The sequence below is a fragment of the Mauremys reevesii genome, linkage group 2, assembly GCF_016161935.1.
Source record: "Mauremys reevesii isolate NIE-2019 linkage group 2, ASM1616193v1, whole genome shotgun sequence".
NCBI lineage: Eukaryota > Metazoa > Chordata > Testudines > Geoemydidae > Mauremys > Mauremys reevesii.
Window position 1 is genome coordinate 58,364,929 of NC_052624.1, and position 18,069 is coordinate 58,382,997.

Genomic DNA, 18,069 nt, shown 5'->3' on the forward strand with positions numbered 1-18,069 from the left:
GTTCAATTCAGGCAGAAGAGTTATTTCTGGGAGAGGAAGCTTGAGACAGGTGTGTTGGCATGTATAGAGCCTGGCTCAGTTTGTTTACTATGGAGAAACTTTTACTGCTGACACTTCATTGCAGACAACGGGCTTTGTGAAATGCTTCTGTGTGGAGAAATTACATACCATTAGTCACCCATAAAAATATTGATAGCTGTAAACATCTGTTTCTAATCCTTTGTGTGTAGTTTTACTAAGACAAAGTTCTAAAAATGTCACAATTCTCAGATTTATAGATAGTGTTAGGTCTGTTTGTTTTAAATAAGGAAAACAATATTTGTAATGTCTGAACAATAATAAAAAGTCTCTCTTTAGATGAACTGAAAGATGTTTTGTGTTTGGTTTTCAGAGCCTTTTTTTCAGTTCTATATGGTATTATAAATGTTGGGCTGTCCACTTCTTTGGCACCAGATTTCAGCAAAGCTAAAGTTTCTGCCCAACAAATCTTTCAGCTTTTGGATCGGAAACCCTTAATTGACAGCTATAGTGAAGAGGGTACAAAACTGGTAAGGCCATTCAGAAAGTCCTTGAAACTAACAAACCTGGTGGTACTGTATTGTCCTTAATTGTATTAATCTTGTTCAATTGCCTTTTGCAATGTCACAGAAGACAGGACCAGACAAGTAGGGTAAAATTTAACAGCAATATCTAAATAATTTTATATTTGCCCAGTACCATTTAATACCTTTTTGCTTGAGAAATTAACAGAATACTTTTAAGTGCAGTTCTGTTTTGAAAAAATGACTGGAAGAATGACATTTCATTCACCGGTTCTGTCCGTTGGGTGTATTGTGAGGCCTTTTCTACACTACCTGGGTAAGTCGACCTAAGTTACTCTACTCCAGCTACGTGAATATTGTAACTGGGTTCTATGTAGCTTAGGTTGATTTACCGCCGTGTCTTCACTGTGCTGTGTTGACAGGAGATGCTCTCCCATCGACTTACCTTACTCTTCTCGTTCCGGTGGAGTACCAGAGTCGATCAGAGAGCACTCTGCTATCAACACCTGCTGAATTAATTGCAGCAGTATCAATCTTCCTGGTAGTGAAGACAAGCCCAGAGTTATAACTGCTTTCTTTAGCAACACAAGTATGTTTTCACTGCTTTTTACTTCTGTAAACTAGGCAGCTGTGGGGGAGAGTGAGTTAAATTCTGTTCCTTCTTGTGCATCATCAGCAGACTTGTTTGCTAAGTTCCAGTCAGTTACATCTGTGTAACAGAGAGTCAAGGTGGGTGAGTTGATATCTTTCATTGGACCAAATTCTGTTGGTGAGAGAGACAAGCTGTCAAGCTTACACAGAGCTCTTCTTCAGTTCTGTATAAGCTCGAAAGTTTGTCTCTCTCACCAGCAGAAGTTGGTCCAATAAAAGATATTAACTCACCCATGTTGACTCTCTAATATCCTGGGACCAGCACGGCTATAACAACACTGCATACAACATTTGAGTAACCTCATTCAAGTCAAAGGGTTTGCACAAGTATTAATGAGGACGTAACTTGGCCTGCAGAACCTTTTATTGCTGGTGATTATATGAGAGATGGAAAGAACCCAGCTTGTCTCTCAAAGTCCAACGTTGACAGTTAGAAACTCATCTTTGTATTTGTAAACTGAACACATTTCATATTGTCTCTCAGTGCTTTCCATAAATGCTTTTACAAGCAGAACCAGCCTTTCAGAAACTTGAAATTGCTTTAGAAATCTAGCTTTTGGATAGTGGCCTCGGTTCAGAAAAGGACTCAGGCACATACTGTAAGCATGCCAGTAACTCATGTGTACAACTTTAAGTCACACATGTGCTTGACTACTTTCCTCAATCAGCTCCACATGCCCAGACTGCTAATGCTCCCGGGGAAATATCTTCTTGTGGATAAAGACGTTAATTGAAAGTGAAACCACTCTGGGCCAAATCCTGATGTCAGTGAAGCAGCTGTCTTTGACTTCAGTGAAGCTAAGATTTGGCCCAAAGAATTTAAACCTTGGAAGTTCTCTAGGTGCTGTAAGAGCCTATTGTACTCACAGTGCTGGTATTGTGGTCCTAGAGCTGTCCCGTCCCCCAGGCATCAGAGGAGGCTCCCACAGTCTCTCCTAACATCTCCTTCACTCACCCTTGTCTTCAAGTCTTCTTCCTTGCTACCTCTTATACATGGAGCTCCCTTCCTACATGAAAGAGCCAATCAGCTACCCTTTCCCTATTCAAACCTACACTGAAAACATAGTTGTCCTTGAAAACAATGAATAATCCACCAAAGTAAAAATGTTTAACCCAATCTGAGATCTGATGTTCACCTTGTACTATGTTCATCCTGTGTACTGTGTGTTGAACTTTCACTATTTAGAGAGTGAACTCCCAGGGGCAGGAACTATGTTTTCCACACACAATGATAGTGTCTGGATTATATGTATTGATGACATCAAAGATAGGTATTAGGGTTGTTTACTTACCTAAAGTAATGATAGTCCTTGCAAACCAGGCTGAAAAGGAATGATATAAATGAGAGAGAGAGAGAGAGAGAGAGAGAGAGAGAGAGAGAGATGCAGAAAAGAACCACTCAGCAAGGAGGTCCTGTACACAGAAGATACCAATCCAATTTCACTGCATATTTAAGCAACAATAAATTGACAAAAATGCTCTGGGTTTGAAAATGCCATACCATTTCCAACTGACTTGTCAACGCCTTCATTTAAATGACCATACTGAGTTGTGTTTGATTCTTCTGTACAAGATAGACCGGTCTTCTGTCATACATTTATATTTTCTACTATTTCCAGAGTCAGTTTGATGGCAACATTGAATTCAGGGACATCCATTTTGTATACCCTACAAGACCAGAAGCTCAAGTTTTGCAAGGACTCAACGTGAAGGTTAATAAAGGCCAGACACTAGCCTTGGTGGGGAGCAGTGGTTGTGGCAAAAGCACATCCATTCAGCTGCTGGAGAGATTTTATGACCCTATGGCAGGACAAGTGGTAAGAAGAGATTGGTGAAGCTGTTAATGTTTAGAGCTTATAGAACTGTTTTTCAAAGTATTTTACAAACATTAAATCATCCGCACAACACCTCTTTGAGGTGGATAAGTGTTGTTACAGGTCCGGGTACTGCAGAGAAGACTTGGGACTTGCTTAAGGTAGAGCCGGGAGTAGAACTTTGGATCTTCTGACTCCCCATCCTGGCTCTAGATCACTAGATTTCATCTCTTTATTGATTTACTTGATATATTGGAGGGGACATTAGAATATACTTTCCATAATGTAACCCTTGTCACTAGTCCTCTAGTCATGTTAACATGACACAATTTGAGGTCTAATTCATCACTTGATGAGACTTTTGATGCAAGTCCTATTAATGATGATGGGAGCTCCAAGAAGAATAGCCTAGAGATGGTGAGTCAAAGGATGTTTGAATAAATGCCCAAAGATGTGGATTCGTATTGGAGCTGTTCAACCGTCTAGGTCTAAGAAGACCATGAACAGACTTTCTCATGAGATCTCTGGTACCTGACATCATCAGTAAAGATGGAAATTCTGTAGGCACAACTCATTATAGATTGGCAATTCCACATCTATTATGGAAGCTAGAAGAGTAGATGTGCAAAAAGAAAAAAAAATCTGAGAAGAAAAGGTTATCTGAGCTTCTTTTGAATTTTCAGAGTTTTGGTTCAGTTCAATTTTGGATGAAAGATCTGATCATCTATTATTTGATCAGAAGTGGTTTACTGACCACTTTACATTTACTGCAACTCTAACAAAGGTCAGAGGATTTTCACAGATTCGTGTTTCACATTTACATTGTACACCTGAGGAGGAGTATTGCATTCTGCAGGGAATGATTTTTCTCTTTTTCTGTTTCTAGTTTGCAGATGGATTCGATACCAAGTCTTTGCATTTGCGATGGTTAAGGTCCAAATTGGGTATTGTGTCCCAGGAGCCTATTTTGTTTGACTGCAGCATTGCTGAAAATATCCAGTACGGAGAGAACGGTAGGGTTGTCAGTCAGGAGGAAGTTGAAGAGGCAGCTAAAGCAGCAAATATTCACACCTTCATAGAAAATCTCCCAGAGGTAAGAGAAAATGTCTTTCCATTCTCAGTGTGGGGTAAATATTCACCATGACCTATCTAAGCAACTCCGATTAATGCAAAACAATATGCTGTTTCATTTATTTTCTTGTGTTTACTGTTCTCAAAGAGGAAAATAGGAAGCTAGAGTTTAAAAATGTAACTTGCAATAGGTATTAACACATATGCAGTCGTAATTAGCTAATTCAAATGCAAAATCTGAGCTCCAGTTTTCTTATTTTCCTCTATCACAGTGATGTTATATAACAACTATAAAAGAGACATTCAATTCTTAACTTTGCCAATTCTTTTTCCTTTTTTTGGCTGAAACTTTCTGTAGTTTTAGTCTTATCTGAAAGGTAAAATGTTTCAAGTACATTTTAACCTTCATGTTTGGCATGGACTTCTTTCTCAAAATGGAGAAAGACCTTGGAAAAGCCCAAAGAAATTGGGCTTCCTTTAAAGTTACGTGGAATTGAAGACAATTGAAAATTGAAATAAAAACAATATTTCTTTTTCATTACCACCTAGTTTTTGAAAATGTACTTAGAAGAAAGTTTTGGACGTGTAAGAATTAAAGGTTCACCTCCTGAGTGTGGGTCTCTAGGACCTTGAAATTATAAAAGTCTCTTGAGATCTATATTTTTAAGTACAGGTGTCTTTGACTAGACACATCAGTGGTTGCACCACTTTGGGAATTAGTCTTTTTCTAATGCTGAAATGAATTTTCATTACAGAGCATTTATCAATATATGTAGCTGTAGATATGCATTTTGATTCAAACAGTTAAAATTGTTATGAGATTTTATTAAAAACAATTACATTATTATTTTTCCTTCATAATGGAAATGCTTAATATAGTACATTATCTGCTATTAAAATATAACTTACTGTTTCTTACTTTCCTTGACAATGAATATTTACTTATACAGAAGTATAATACCCAAGTGGGTGACAAAGGAGCACAACTTTCTGGAGGTCAGAAACAAAGAATAGCAATTGCTCGTACTCTAGTTCGTAAGCCAGCAGTTCTGCTTCTAGATGAAGCCACATCTGCTCTTGACACAGAAAGCGAAAAGGTTAGTAATATGCATTCTACCATTTGTAATACACACAAAATACCTGGTTTGAATTCTTCACTGCAAGAACACAGGCGCTCCATCTACAATACAATTTTGAAAGTTCCACAGAACAACCCTTAGCTCCCTCTCTGTCTACGGCCTGCTTTTGCAAGGTGTAGAGTGCCTTCAACTCCTGCTGTCTAAATTGGGAGCTGATGGTAGTCAGCAACACTTGGGGCTGGACAGAAAGTGGGATTTTTAGAACTCCTCATTTTTGGCCTGCCTCAGTTCCTTAAAAGTCAGTTATGAAGTCAATGGGACTTTTTTAATGGGTTCACAGTTAGACCAATGCTGAGCACTTTGGAAAATCCCATTCATATTTAGCAATGTTGAATTTGAGACAGGTGTCTTCAAACAGTAGACTGTAATCTACTAGAGGAGGCCTTGTAAGGTAAGTCACCAGCTCCTTCCTCTTTCCTTCAGCCAGCAGCACTAGCAGCAAAGTGGGTCTCTTTCTGCACTATTTCCTGCTCTGTCTGGGGGAACAGGTGTTGCTACAGAAACTGAGAGGGATCCACTCTGCCGGTAGAACTGCTGGCTGTCAGGACAGAATGGAACAATGAAGAAGCCTCTGTCCGCTTCCCAGTCCTTTGATCCATCTGCATTCAGAGGGTAAGAGGTGACATGCAGGAGCAGCTGGCTTGGAAAAAAGGCTTCAGCAACACCTCCTACCTCTCAGGAGATATTGTGAGCTTTCTCACTGCATCCACCATCTCCAGCAGAGGGGGCAGACTCCATAGGGACGAATAAACTGTTCATTTGGATGGGGGTGCAGTAGAAGTGAAAAATGCCACCATGCAAACCACCATCCAGTTGTGAGCCAGATGTCAGGATCCTGAATTTTGGATTTTTATGGCTAACAAGAAGTGTCTGGCATTGCTGTTACTGTCAATGAACATGCTAGTTTTATTCATGTCTATATTTTGGCTGGTCTGCTTTCTCCAAACTGATCTAAGTACTGTGCATGTCTAACTGACAAACACCTGGACAAGTGCATATGGCGGGGAGGACAGAGGAGGTTAGTTTCTCTAAATTTGGCGTGTAGTTGGAAACAGACAGCATGCAGTATCAAATATAACATACACATTTGGTAAGCAGCCGCTATCACAGACAATTCATTACACCTCTGCAAATTAGTTGTGTTGGTCCAAACTAGATCCTTATGGACCTCATTCTGCTAGCCTTTGTTCATGAGAGTAGTCTCAGTGACTTCAGTGGAATTACTCACACAAATAAAGGTTCTAATATCAGGCCCCTGTGTTTGAGGCCTCCTTCATGCATGGGAAGTCCTGACTCCTAAACCCCAGTGAGGAACACCCAGGTGATAATGTGAACTATAAAGGCAAATTCTCCAAGTAATAGCAAGTTTTTCACTGCATCTGTCTGCAGATTGTCCAGAAAGCCTTGGACGATGCCAGGAAGGGTCGAACCTGCATTATTATTGCTCACCGCTTGACGACCGTCCAGAACGCTGATGTCATAGCAGTGATTCATAATGGAAAAGTAGTGGAACAAGGGACTCACAGCCAGCTGCTGGCAAAGGAAGGACATTACTATGCACTTGTAAATGCACAAGTTTCTCATTAACATTAATGTTACAAACTAATCTATTTATATAAATACACACACAACCCACAGATAAATAATATTAATGAGGTGCATCCTTACTGAGATGTCTGCAGGTTTAAAACACGTAGTAAAAAACAGAGCAGAGACATTTATTTCTTCATTGTCTCACAGCTTTAGAGTTACTTAGTCCTATTGGTAAAATCCTTTGGGGCGTGTTGGTTAATTTTAAACTGCTTTTATATTAATGATTACAAGCCTTTCATGGAAATATATATTGACAAAATAGATCACAAACTGTTTGTTTATAAAGTATTGTTAAAACCTGTATTATTGACCTAACAGAACTTACTGGTTCTTTGGAAACCATTAAGGCTATTTCCAAAAGATTTAAAAATAATTATTATTGGCCCAATGACCATGATGGCTCCTTTTGGAGCTGATTAATGTCAACCATGTAAACAGCTATTTAACAAACAACTGTGTGTGTGGGGGGGTAGGGGTTACCATTGATAGATTTAAACATTTTTTTCAGCTTTTTCAATGGAGTTTTAGAAATGTTGATTGATCCATGTATAGTCATAGTGGTATACACAGCTCTGTTATAATATTATATTATCAGAGTGTTTTCCCTTTAATATAGTTAACCATCATGCTTAAACAACAGTTGAGGAACATATCTCATCTACTTATTGAGAGAGAGACAGACAGACTCGGGCAGCCCTGTTTTGGGTTTGCTTCTGGCAAACTCACCTTTTGGTTTGCCAAGGACAAAATCAAAACCACTTTTGGTTTTTGTTTAGTATTTACACCCTACAGGAGCTTGGAATATTTCACACTTTCAGATGCCTCTGCTTATTTGTGACAGACAGAAATTAAAAATAATTATAATGTCTTTTGCCCCTTTGTTTCCCTGCTTCAGGGTCTATGACGGGAAACAAAATATAAAACGTTTAAGCTTTGCTCTCACCCTCGCCAAAATACATGTGGTCACTCTTCCCCGATCAGCTTTTCTCAGCAGCTACCAGGAAAGGCTACTCCCACTATTGGCCATTGAAACCCTGTAGACACATTGGGAAGAGCTGGTCAGTTTCTGCTGGCATCACCATGACCTATGCAGGAAAGTGACTTTTCACTTCTGGTTATAGAGAAATCACTAGCTGTTCTCACAGTATTTCTCCATTATCCAAACTGGAATCAAATGTCTCCCTTTGTCTGGTTTTGTTTTTACACTGGAACCAATTGTTAAGTCTGTTTACTGTAAAGGTGAAGCGTGTAATAAAGAATGTGGAAAATCATTCCGATATTACACGGAGAGGATTGCCAAACTTAGTTTATTTTAAGGCCATGCAATGTATGAACTATAGAACATCTGTAGTTAGTTAATGGGATCTCATAGTCACATCAACACAGATAATGTAGAGTAGAGGCCAAAATGCTTCACTACTCAAGCTGCTTCCAATTTGATAACTTTGATCTTGTTTTAATAGAGCTGGGCAAAACATTTGAGGAGACATGCACAATTGGACGTTAAAGGTTTAGAAAAGGGCTTTGCGTTGGTCAACTGAGAGTACATATGAGCTTCCACATCCATTACATATGCTGTACAGGAAGATAATTGTACGTATACCTTTCTTGGCATGTTGCTTAATGTTGTTCATCAGTGCATTCTTCTGTGGCAATAGCCAGCCAAATTCAATCAAGTCTGTACTGCTGGAAAAATCATTTTGAAATAAAAGGCCAGCTGGGGTCAAGTATCAGATCATTCTTTAAAATATTGTGGGATTAAAAGTGGCTAGGGCTAGAACAACCAGCTCTTGCTAGTTAGTATATTTTGGTCTATGCTTGGAGTGTGCTTTCAATGATGATGCTGATCTTACATGTGGAGAAAGGACACAGCTCTGTGGCTGCACCTCACTTCTTAAAAAATGAATCTGGAAAACCTAATAATAATAGGAGATATAACAATCTCCTAGAACTGGAAGGAACCTTAAAAGGTCATTAAGTCTAGCCCCCTGCCTCCACTAGCAGGACCAATTTTTGCCCCAGGTCCCTAAGTGGCCCCCTTAAGGATTAAACTCACAACCCTGGGTTTAGCAGGCCAATGCTCAAACGACTGAGCTATCCCTCCCCCTTGTATACATCTGCCTATAACCTCCCACTGTACACATCTGGCCTCTTCACTTGTATTTCGAAGGAGGAACTTTAACAGGAAAATGGCAAATACGATGAAGGTAACATGGGTTGGTTCACTTGGTCTTCCACAATTCGTCCACAATTCTACACTTCGTCTTCTACAATTCAATCAATATTTATTTATTTTCAATGTAAACATAATAAAACACACCAGTATCAGTCTCCCATTATAATTACAATCCAGAGCAATAAAACACAACATGACAAAAGCAAATCCCAGACAACACAAAACAGCCAGTTACCAAGAAAACAGAACAAACTCTTCACTTCTTCAGATTTCTAACAGAAACCCCACACAATCAAATGCCTGTTCAGGTATGTGGGCTGTGCTGCATAAATTTAACCACATCTCTGTGTTGCAATCTTTGGTAACAAATGATGGCCAAACACTCCCACTCATGTGGGGGGTCCCATAATTAGCCATATTCTCGGTAGCTTCTCCCAATCCACCATGATCACCCTCCACCAGCTTGCTGTCATTTTTACCCCAGTCTTACCCCACCACTGAAGGATACCCACCTGCATTCCAGTCCAGATCAGCTGGAGAGACAGGCCCAGACAGTCTGCAAACTGGCCGAGATACTGGCCAGCAGTGAAGAGGCAAATGTGGTATGAAACCACCTTTGCAACTGCCAAATTCTGGACCCAACAGGCAACAACTGGTACAAGACAGAGGAGCCACGCCGGAGGACCTGTAGGCTAAAATGGCATTTTAGCCCCACCCGCTTCTGTCTGGCCACAGCTGCTACACTAGGCAGCATCTTTGCCACTCTGCAGCACTAGATAGTATCTTGGCCAGTTTGCAGGCTGTCTGGGCTGCACGGCCAGAGGGTTCCCCTACTTAAGAGGATTCCTCCCCTGCCCAATGTGGCCAGTTTACATCAGTGTGGCCATGAGCCTGGCCCACAATGCTGGGTGTCATCAGCATTCCTGAAAAAACACCAGCTCACATCTACTCACTGACTCTAATGGCGTCTCAAACCCATTGAAGAATGGGGAGGGGGCATAAAACATGTATGTCACAACATATGTTATGTTAGTGCTAGGATGACCAGACAGCAAATGTGAAAAATTGGGACAGGGGTTGGGGGGTAATAGGAGCCTGTATAAGAAAAAGACCCCAAAATTGGAACTGTCCCTATAAAACTAGGACAGCTGGTCCCCCTAGTTAGTGCTTATCTAAGCATGCTAGGTTATTGCTAATATATGAAGTCCTGAGAGAGCAAACGTGTGCCAAGATTTTGGAGAGCAGCCACAACATAAATAACCATTCAACTCACCTGTAAATTCAGCATAAATTGCTGTCAAATTTGATTGACTCTTTGGGGTCAGGAATCAAATTTACATGGATACATGCGAATTCAAACTGCAGCCATGGTGAGGAGCATAGTGTAAATACTTAGACAAACTGACAGTAGGAGATGCCAATTCCGCTGGTGTTAAGGAGTTAAATGTCCTTGTATTCTTATTTGTGTTAGTGTAGGACAATCCCAATGGGTGCTGAAGTTCCCCATTCCCCTGATATCCAGACTTTTGGATTACCTGTCACCAGGTTGTCAGCCAAACAATTTCCAGAGCGGTAGCTGAGTTTAACATTTAGCATCGTTTCCTTCCCAAATGTTTCACCTCCTCTACAGTCTATAAAACTCCTATTCACACCAATCTCAAAACTGCAGAGGATTGTATAACCCCATAAAGAAGCTACTTCCTGACGGCCTTACGGGGATAAGGAAGAATTTCATTGGACTCACCATTTGCAACCTTCAGATCCTTAGAAACTTTCTCCCTGTTAAAAACAGATTTGCTATAATTTAGAGAAATGAAAAAATAATGAGTTTAATCAATTCAGCTTAAATGCTAAATCAGTGTGTCTTTGTTTTCCAGGGATTAGCTTTGTGAGTCTAATTTAAATTCTGAGCGAGTTTATGAAATTCTGTGACACAATCCATGACAGGCAATAAATAATCTGTCTAGTCTTGGTTGTAATTGACATATATTGTGCCAATGGCTTTTTTGCTTATGTGTTTATAATTGTGAATATGTCTGGCTAATGGAGAGCTTTTCGGTCTTATGTCATACCAGTAGTTAGGAAAATTCCTATCACTCAAGAGCTGGCCTGTTTAAATGTTAATGGGATATGAATTTACCAGTTATGGTGAACCACGAGAATATTCTGCAGAATCGTTAAGGTCTATTCACCTGACGTTGCTGGAGGGTTTGAAGTCAAAGTGCTCTCAATGACCTTGTATGTCGGGTTGTTGTAGCCGTGTTGGTCCCAGGATATTAGGATATGTCTACACAGCAACTAGACACCCTCAGCTGCCCATGTCAGCGGAAACAGGATTGCAGGGCTCAGGCTGCGGAGATGTTTCATTGCTGTGTAGACTTCTGGGCTTGGGCTGGAGCTCAGGCTCTAGGACCCTGTGAGATGAGAAGGTCCCAGAGCTCAGGCTTCAGCACAGTCCACACAGCAATGAAACAGCCCCGAAGCCCATGTCCTCCAAGCCTGAGTTGGCTGGAATGGGCCAGCTAAAGGTATCTAGTTGCTGTGTAGACATAGCGTTAGAGACACAAGGGGGACGAGAAAATCTCTCTTATTGGACCAACTTCTCTTGGTGAGAGAGACAAGCTTTCAAGCTTTGACAGAGCTGTTCTTCAGGAGGAAGAAGATCTCTGTGTAAGGACTGTGTAACCTCGAAAGCTTGTCCCTTTCACCACCAGAAAATAGTTCAATAAGAGCAATTATCTCACTCATCTTATCTCTCTCAAAGTCCTTGTCTACACCAGGAAAATAGCTACCCTTGTGACACAAAAATACCTGTTCTTGATCTACATTAGAACTTACGCCATGGATAATAGATGCAATGGTGCTGAAAAACAGCTACAAAATACCCTAGTGCATCTACACTCAATACTTTAGTAAACGTGTTACAATAACTGCTGCTGCACCAGTGCTAAGCTGCTACTGTAGACTGAGATTAGGAACTTTTTTACCACCTGTTCAGAGAAGGTTTTCATGGCATTGTGATAAAAATGCCCAAACACATCTACACTATCACTTACAACATTGTTACAACCACTAATGCCTCTGCATTGTTAGTGCCAGTTGCTATCATACAAATACTAACTGTTCTGGTCCTAAAGGAGAAGGGGGTTCAAATGACACATACAGAGATCTGGCAGTGTCTTGCTTCATTCTCCTACACCTGGAGAAAAAAGGGACACAATGACAGAGCAAAAGCTTTTCAAAAGGAAGAGTCTCCATTTGAAGACAGGCTTTGCTTACAGTAGAGAAATTTATCAGGCTGCTCACCCTGTAGCCTCGCACGCCTGTAACTTACTTCATGTCCACCCATATAAGTACTCCCACGGGGCACAGGCACTACAGCTACCATTTCATTTAGACGTATTTCAAGCAGAGTTAACTGTTGCATGATTGCCACTGTTCCAGCACCTGCCAGTTAAATGCCAGTGGATGTGGAACTCATTTCCATAGTAACCCTAATGGTAGAAATAGTCCTTTCACTACTAACACACACACTGTACAAGTCAGTGGTTAAGGGGCTTGGATGGAGTACTTTCTGCAGCCCAGTGTCTCCCACAATTCTGGGCATCCAGGCTGCTCTCTCTCTGCAGCTTTGTGGAGGCAGATCAGCTCCACATGCTCTGGCCATACCTCCTCTGCTCCGGCTTGCTGCCAGATTCTCTGCCTCCACTGCACCAGACTGGGGCAGTTGCTGTTGCTCCTGCCTATACTTTGCAATTTGATCTGTTTCTGCCCAGCTTTTGGGCAGTGGGGAGCAGCCTTCTCCTTCTCCAAGATTCCTCTCCTTCCTGGATCAGTTAACTGCTTGGGGGATTAACCAGCTCTGAGCTCTGCTGCACTATTTCCCTGCCGGCTCCTCTTCCCCTTGCATGCATGGCAGAGTAGTCAAAATGCACAAGGTTTAATCCAAGAAGTGCTCTATGGGTGAGGCTGCCTGCTTCCAGCCTTTCCCTCCCTCCTTGACTCTGTTAGGTCCTGAGGCTAGGAGTCAGACAGGTAGGTGGGTTCCCTTACCCACTGTGGTGGGGTGCCTGCCCCACACTGGACTCTAAGGGGTTAATAGAGCCCAAGGAAGGCTGTAAAGGAGGCAACCAATCAGATAAGGGCTGCAGGGAGCAGCCAAGCAGGGCCAAGCAGGCCCATATAAAAAGGGAGCTGCAGGGCAGAGGAGGGCAGTTCTCTGCTGGGAGGCCAGTGGGGAAAGACTTTGGGTACGTCTACACTACGGGACTATTCCGAATTTGCATAAACCGGTTTTGTAAAACAGATTTTATAAAATCGAGTGCGCGCGGCCTCACTAAACACATTAATTCGGTGGTGTGCGTCCGCGGTCCGAGGCTAGCGTCGGATTCTGGAGCGTTGCACTGTGGGTAGCTATTCCCTAGCTATCCCATAGTTCCCGCAGCCTCCCCCGCCCCTTGGAACTTCCGGGTTGAGATCCCAGTGCCTGATGGGGCAAAAATCATTGTCGCGGGTGGTTCTGGGTAAATGTCGTTAGTCACTCCTTCCTCTGGGAAAGCAACGGCAGACAAGCATTTCGCGCCTTTTTCCCCTGGATTGCCCTGGCAGATGCCATAGCATGGCAATCATGGAGCTTGTTTTGCCTTTTGTGACTCTCACCGTATGTGTACTAGATGCCGCTCACAGAGGCGATTCAGCAGAGCTACACAGAAGCATGCTTTTGCTTTTGCATGACAGCAGAGATGGTTACCAGTCATACTGCACCATCCAAACCCTTCCATAAATTGGAACTGGTGAGGATGATTATGGCTACCAGTCCTTTTGTACCATTTGCTGCTGTCGTAAGTGCCCCTGGCTGCTCTTAGCCAGGGGCGCAAAAGCCAAAATTGGGAATGACTCCCTGAGTCAATCCCTCCTTTTTGGTATCTAAAAATAGAATCAGTCCTGCCTAGAATATAGGCAAGTGTACTAGATAACCACTGTATCATAGAATCAGAGAGCACAGCTGCTCTGTGTCAGATCCTGCAGAAACTATGATCTGTATGCTATTCACAGGGGGTGCTCCTGTAACAACCCCACCTGTTGATTCCGTTCTTCCCCCAGCCTTTCTGGGCTACCGTAGCATTGTCCCCCCACTTGTGTGATGAAGTAATAAAGAATGCAGGAATAAAAAGACATGGTGACTTGTTAGTGAGAAATGAGTGGAAGGCAGCCTCCAGCTGCTATGATAGTCCAGACAGGACATTAAGCAGTGTGTAGGAGAGAAGCCCAGCATCCCTCTGCTAGTCCAGGGGCAACTGAATCTGTTCTTTACACATGAAGGGTGGGGGCTGATGGAGCTCAGCCCCCTGTTGCTATGATGACGATGGTTACCAGCCATACTGCACCATCCACCAGAAAAAATTAGGGCCAGGCGCCCACGGATGCTAATCAGCATGGTTACTGCCCCATGTGCCAATAGGCTGATGACGAGGACGGTTACCAGTCCTTTTGTACCATCAGCCACCCATGGCAGGGGGGGGAGTGAGGATGTTGGTGTTTACGGCTGCAGCATCGTGTCTATCTGCAGCATTCAGTAAAGATAGGGTGACATGTAAAAGAGTCAGAGGATTGTTTTCCCTTTCGCTTCTGGGGGTGGGTGGGGGGGGTGAGTAGATTGCCAAGCTATGCCCTGACCCACCGCGGACACTGTGTTTGACCCTAGAAGCATTTGGAGCTCAGCCAAGAATGCAAATACTTTTCGGAGGCTGCAGGAACTGTGGGATAGCTTCAGTCCTCCAGTCCATGAGCGTCCATTTGATTCTTTGGCTTTCTGTTATGCTTGTCACGCTGCAGTGCGCTGAGTCCCTGCTATGGCGTCTGTCTGGAGATTTTTAAAAAAGGATTCTGAATTTCATCTTCTGTAACGGAGCGCTGATAGAACGGATTTGCCTGCCCTTACAGCGATCACATCCGCATGGTCCGTGCTGGAGCTCTTTCTTTATTTTGATTTCGGACTGCATCGCCACCCGTGCTGATCGGAGCTCCACGCTGGGCAAACAGGAAATATTCAAAAGTTTGCGGGGCTTTTCCTGTCTACCTGACCACTGCATCCGAGTTCAGATTGCAGTCCAGAGCGGTCACTGGTGCACTGTGGGATAGCTCCCGGAGGCCAATACCGTCGATCAGCGTCCACACTAACCCTAATCCGATATGTTAATACTGATACTAGTGTTACTCCTCTCGTTAGGGAGGAGTACAGAAACCGGTTTAAAGAGCCATTAAAATCGATATATGGTGCCTCCTAGTGTGGACGGTTGTGGCGTTAAATCGGTTTTACGCTCCTAAAACCGGTTTAAATGCCTAGTGTAGACCAGGCTTTTGTCTCTGGAGGGCTGAGAGAATTGCCAGCACCGTGGACAGAGCAGTGCTCCGAGCAGGGACTGGGGAGCAAGAGACAGCTCCTGGCTGGCTGCTGGGGTTTACAGACTGAGGCCCTGAGGCAAGGGCAAAGAAGATGCTGGGGCCACGAGTAAGTGGCCAGACAATTTGCTGCAGTTGCCATTTAGGGAAGTGGCTGAACAGAGGACTGCAGGTTCCCCAGAAGGGGGGAACCCCGTGTGTGGCAAGGCCGGAGGGCTGTGTCGCTGAAGAGGTTGCTGTGGTCCTTTCAGAGACGTGGGTCCTGGAGCAGCAGTTACAGCTGCGAGGCACCACCCAAAGAGTGTGCACTACCATGAAGGGTTAATTCAAAAGACCTCCAGCAGGAGGTGCCAGAGTAGTGAGCAAACCCCATTACACCCACCAAGGCAGCCACAACCCCAACAGGGATAAAATGGACCAGGAACCTGGGTATAGACCAGTGAGAGGCTCCATAAGCAAGGAGGGGTGGAGGGATAGCTCAGTGGTTTGAGCGTGAGCCTGCTAAACCCAGGGTTGTGAATTCAATCATTGAGTGGGCCATTTAGGGATCTGGGGCAAAAATCTGGGGATTGCTGTGCATGCTTTGAGCAGGGGGTTGGACTAGATGATCTCCTGAGGTCCCTTCCAACCCTGATATTCTATGAGGATTCTCCCTGACCACTCTATTCAGGGGGTAAGTCCCAGAACAAAGAGGGAAAACTTGGAGGGCCACAAAGCCCTCCCAAAGTCTAAAAATGGGTCCTCAGAGCCCCAGGGAAAGAAGCAGGGCTTCTAATCAGCTCCTACTCCCTCCCAAGCTGACCAGGAGGAACAGGTCCCAGCAGGAGAGGATTCTGAGGCAGATCTTTCAAGAGTGCTGCAGAACCTATGGGAGGCAAGCAGCAAAAGACTTCTGCAGCAGAGCATCTATGCTCCCAAAGCTCCCTAAAAAGGTTCCAAAGAGGGAAAGAAAAGGCACACACAAAAAAAAAAATCCAGGAGACAGACTCCTCTGACTCTCCTCCTCCACTGAGGAAGGTGAGCTGTCTGGTTCTGAATCCAAACAGAAAGGGTGGGAATGTAGCAATTTTTCCCCCCTTTGAAATGTCAAGCTGTGTGCAATAATGTTTCCATGATTCACATCCAGCCTGAGCAGGCTCCTGAGAGTAAGCCCTAGAGTAAATTCCTCCCCTGAGGCTGCAAGACCACTTCACTCCTCCTTTAAGAAAGTGATTAGGGATGAATGGAACAAGCTGGGTCAGGGCACACATTAACAAGAGTGACTTCAGGTTCTCTAAACATTCAGAAACCAAAGGGCATCTATTGCTGAGACACCAAAGGTTGGCAACACTGTAACATCCCTCACCAGAGATATGGTTATTCCCTCAGAAGGGAGTTCTACCCTAAGGATCCCAAGGATAGAAAGATGGAGGGCACCCTATGAGTGTCCCTGGCAGCTACCTGCTTTGCAAGAGCAGCTTCTTTCCTGGCTGGAAGGGCTCCAGGCCTAAAGGACAGAGATCACCCTGACTTTGGCTCCACTTTAACAAAAGTCTCCTTACCAACAGCATTTGTACCTAATGCTTCAATGGATGCAATAAGTTTCTCTACCCAAGGCATGTAGCCAGCTGTCAGCTATGACTCTGACCCTAGAAGATGGACACTAACTCTAAGCAGGTCCTATGCTTGGCCAAGTTTGCAGGCTTCCTCCTTTTAGGAGAAAATCTGGAGAAGCTGCTGGCTGACAATGTGGCACAAACCAAACAGTCTCCCTGTGCCCCACTAAGTGCCCACTGGAGAGCGTATAGACCAGCCTTCAGACTGAGATGCTTCTTTCATGCCTCACAGAGGTACCAGCAAAGGTACGACAGGTTCCCCAAAGAAAAACATTGGAATAGAGGTCCAGGGGATAGTCTGGAGGGACCTCAGCCCTTTCCCCTCCCCCAAAATTTACTTTGAGAAAGATCTTGAAGAAATTTGCCCAGAACTGAAGCTAAGGGGCAGGATTCCTCATTTCCTGGAGGAATGGTTTTCATCAACCACAGATAAATGGGTCAGAGAGCTAGTGAGCTAGGGATACTCCCTCAAAAGCTAATGAAGCAGCAATCAATTTGCAAATGTTTAGATGACAATAAGGTGATGAGTAAACATCAGCATGCATTTGTCAAGAACAAATCATGTCAAACCACTGTGATAGCTTTTTTGACAGGGTAACAAGCCTTGTGGATGGGGGGAAGTGGTAGACATGGTATATCTTGACTTTAGTAAAGCTTTTGATACTGTCTCACATGACCTTATAAACAAACTAGGGAAATACAACCTAGATGGCGCTACTACAAGGTGGATGCACAACTGTTTGGAAAACTGTTCTCTATGCAAAAGAATAAATGGACACAAATCTAACATCAGGAATCATAACATTCAAAAACCAGTGGAACAACACTTCAACCTCTCTAACCACTCAGTGACAGACTTGAAGGTGGCAATTTTGCAACAAAAAACCTTCAAAAACAGACTCCAAAGAGAGACTGCTGAACTCGAATTAATATGCAAATTAGATACAATTAATTTAGGTTTAAACAGAGACTGGGAATGGTTGGGTCATTACACTAATTGAATCTATTTCCCTATGTTAAGATCTCCTCACATCTTCTATGGGTCATCTCAATTATCACTTCAAAGGTTTTTTTCTCCTGCTGATG

At 43.3% G+C, this 18,069-nt stretch overlaps 1 protein-coding gene across 4 annotated transcripts in view; it reads left to right on the plus strand.

Moving 5' to 3' along the window:
• LOC120398544 (ATP-dependent translocase ABCB1-like) overlaps positions 1-8,537 on the plus strand; it is a 65,854-nt gene extending 57,317 nt beyond the window's left edge. For 3 of the 4 annotated variants that reach the window (XM_039526053.1, XM_039526054.1, XM_039526055.1), the window contains 6 exons: positions 392-548; positions 2,813-3,010; positions 3,894-4,100; positions 5,029-5,175; positions 6,607-6,780; positions 8,274-8,537. In XM_039526053.1, coding sequence (XP_039381987.1) covers positions 392-548; positions 2,813-3,010; positions 3,894-4,100; positions 5,029-5,175; positions 6,607-6,780; positions 8,274-8,351 — 961 coding nt within the window. In that variant the 3' untranslated portion in view covers positions 8,352-8,537. Of the gene's footprint in view, positions 1-391; positions 549-2,812; positions 3,011-3,893; positions 4,101-5,028; positions 5,176-6,606; positions 7,770-7,865 lie in introns of all 4 variants that reach the window. The other variant, XR_005594519.1, reaches the window with a different exon arrangement.
• The last annotated feature ends 9,532 nt before the right edge of the window (positions 8,538-18,069 follow it).